The sequence below is a fragment of the Phaethon lepturus genome, unplaced genomic scaffold (assembly GCF_000687285.1).
Source record: "Phaethon lepturus isolate BGI_N335 unplaced genomic scaffold, ASM68728v1 scaffold33648, whole genome shotgun sequence".
Taxonomy (NCBI): Eukaryota; Metazoa; Chordata; class Aves; order Phaethontiformes; family Phaethontidae; genus Phaethon; species Phaethon lepturus.
The window spans coordinates 1-2,994 of record NW_010558892.1 but is presented as its reverse complement, the minus strand read 5'-3'; the positions used below and the strand labels follow the sequence as shown (position 1 = coordinate 2,994).

General features: G+C 40.0%; 1 protein-coding gene across 1 annotated transcript; it reads left to right on the top strand.

Annotated features, from left to right (window-relative positions):
* Positions 1 to 1,176: 1,176 nt before the first annotated feature.
* Positions 1,177 to 2,063, top strand: LOC104625550 (E3 ubiquitin-protein ligase RNF6-like; the record flags this gene model as incomplete). The annotated part of the gene is made up of 2 exons (XM_010293202.1): positions 1,177 to 1,369; positions 1,956 to 2,063. Coding segments are annotated over exons 1-2 (301 nt in total), but the record flags the coding sequence as incomplete, so codon positions are not given.
* Between the last annotated feature and the right edge of the window lie 931 nt (positions 2,064 to 2,994).

Here is a 2,994-nt window from a genome sequence, read left to right as displayed (position 1 = left end):
GATATGTTGGTGAACTGGGGGGGGGGAGGGAGGGGGGAGTGTTTACCCAATAACTTTCTTTTCACACGTAAGCAGAAATGTGCCATATGGTTGGGTTTTTTTGGCCTGGTGATCTCCTCTAGAGAAGTGATCTCTTCTGTCAGGTGTCTACCTCAGCAGGTGTTACAGATGGCTTTTGTTAAATGGGAAGCCCCATTGAAAGGATGACACTTTGCTTTCTCCTCTTTCAAACTGACTGTTGAAGAATGGGTTTTCTTTAGGAAATAGAAAAGTTGGGGAGTGCTCTGAGAGCTGATTGTCCCAGGATTGAGACTGAACCAGAGAGAGCTGGTAATGGCACAGAAATCAACGGAGGTGATGCCTCTTTCTGATACTGGAAGGTTATTCACCCCTTCTAATAGTGTGGTCCCACTGGTTAAATATTTGGAAAGTACTGAAGAACTGTGGGTAAAGTATAGTCCTTTTTCTTTTACACCAGTTTCCTTGAGATGGGTATCCTTCTGTTAGCTAATCCTTGGATTAGAGATCACAAGGAAAATAGACCAGCAATGTCAGAACGTCAGAAGAGTCAGTTCCATCAAAAATATATCTGTAGGTTTTGCACTATGTGAGGGGTAGTGCTGAATAGAAAGGTAGTCTTACCTGCTTATCAGTAAATGTTTCAAGTGGAAGGTAGTCTTCTCTAAAGCAGTAGCTGTGGTTGTCAGCAGTCTATGTTGGGTAATTACAGTCCAATAATTAGAGAACAATATGTTCAGTGACATTTTAGCTTTTAAAATACTGCATGCTGCTGTTGTATTTTACTTGGGAGAAGATAAATAGATTTTGTTATTCCTTTAACTTTCTAGAATATCCTATTTAGCTGAAAAAAATAAAAATCTATCATTGCTTTCTTATTTTAAAGTTGCTGTACCAACTGGTATGCCCCTTGAGTGACTGAAGGCGTCTTTTAGCTATTTTTGAGCAAGCTAGAAGCAAAATACTTGCATAATAAACTGCACTGCTGTCTTGGCAAATAACATGGAGCTTGGTTCATCTTAATCACCTTTAGCTATTAATAAACTAATTTTATTGAAAATGCTGGGAACTCTTTACTGTAAAATAGGTAAATTCTTAACATAATTACTGCACAGTCTAACCTTCTGGTTTTGTTCAGGACAGCCTGGCGTTATCATTATGGATCGCTCTCGGCACCGTGCAGGAAATGGCAATGAGCAGGCATCCTCACGAGAGCGCAGTCACGGTGAAGATGAAAGACAATGGCAGCTGGAGCGCCTCAGTAGGGAGGAGGCCTATTACCAGTTCATTAATGAACTCAATGAAGAAGACTACAGGTTAATGAGAGACCGCAACCTGCTTGGCACTCCTGGTAAGATATCAATACCTTCAGTAGAAAAGACAGAATGTGAAGTAACACTATTGCTGCCAGGCACCACATGTAGTTGTATGACTCAAGTAGCCTGACATCTGTGGCTTTGTAGAAAGGAAAAAACCCTACATTTCCCTTCAAAATTAATGATATTCAGTAAAAAATTAACAACTTAAATAGATACTAAAGCTGGACTAAAAATAGAATACCTTCAAATGCAATGTCTTTGTATACAGGTAATATCCAAACCCAAATAATTAACATCTGGTACACTAAAGTGTATCTGCTGGTATTTGGAAATTTTTGAGTTGTTGCTGGAAGTTGCTCTGAATTTTTGCTGGAAGTTAGCATGCTCTTGACACACATTCAGCATCTTTTTTACCCCACCTCGTACCTACTTCCTCTGTTACCAGTGTACCTGCGTTACAGTCTCACACTAGTGCTGCTTTCTTTTCAGTCTCATTAGTTTTACCTTATTTCTGAAGATTTTTCTTCAAGATAGAAAATAACATTATTTCTGCATGGCTGTGTTGAGCCAATAATAATGTCTTATCTAACAGCATTGTCAAAACGTAAATTATTTCAGGGGAAATAACAGCTGAAGAGTTGCAGCAACGCTTGGAGGGGGCCAAGGAGCGTCTGGCATCACAGACTAATCTGGATAACAGAGAAGGTGAAAGTAGAACTGCTGGAGGTAAACTTTCTTCATTCATATAAATATACACACATAGTATGTGATGCATAATTATGTTCTGTACAGATATTTAAGAGACATGCTGATGGATTTCAGTACCAGTCATTTCAAGTCTTGTTTTTCCTTTGTGCCTCTGCGGTATGTTTTCAAAGTAAGAGAGATTTCCTAATGATAGAAAAACAAACTTGAAATACTTCATGAAAACTGATTTTGTCAGCCACAAATTACTTCCTCCTCTTTTCCTGGTTTCCCTTTGCTAGTAAACTTCATAGCACAAAAATAATTATCATTCTTCTGATTCTTAAAAGGTTTTATCATGTGTAAGAGAAGTTGGTACAGAAAAGAAGTTAATTAGGAAATGGTTAACCTCTCTACTGTTTGTTGTTTTTTGTTGTTTCATTTCCATTTGTTTTAATGGAAAATGAGGTCTGTATTACGTGCTCTGTCTGTGTTCTCTTCACCAGCAATATTGGCTTAATCATTTGGCCAATTCTAATCAGATTTAGGAGGGGAACAGGCAACTTGGAAACGAAGATAACAAAGTTCTTGCAGGTTTCATGAAGGTAGGGAGATGATGGAGTAGGGAGAGCTTAATCTGATCCCTTCAAGGGAAAACCTTTGCTGTGATCATGACCGTTGGCTTGCTCTATACACAGTTAGCACTAACCACAACAATTGTATCTGTTCTTGAGCTAGTAGTTAGAGGAGATTTTGGGTGTGAGTGCTGATCTGCTGGAGGGTAGGAGGGCTCTGCAGAGGGATCTGGACAGGCTGGATCGATGGGCAGAGGTCAACTGTATGAGGTTTAATAAGGCCAAGTATAGGGTCCTGCACTTTGCCCACAACAACCCCATGCAACGCTGCAGGCTTGGGGAGGAGTGGCTGGAGACCTGCCCATTAGGAAAGGCCCTGGAGGTGCTGGTTGACAGCC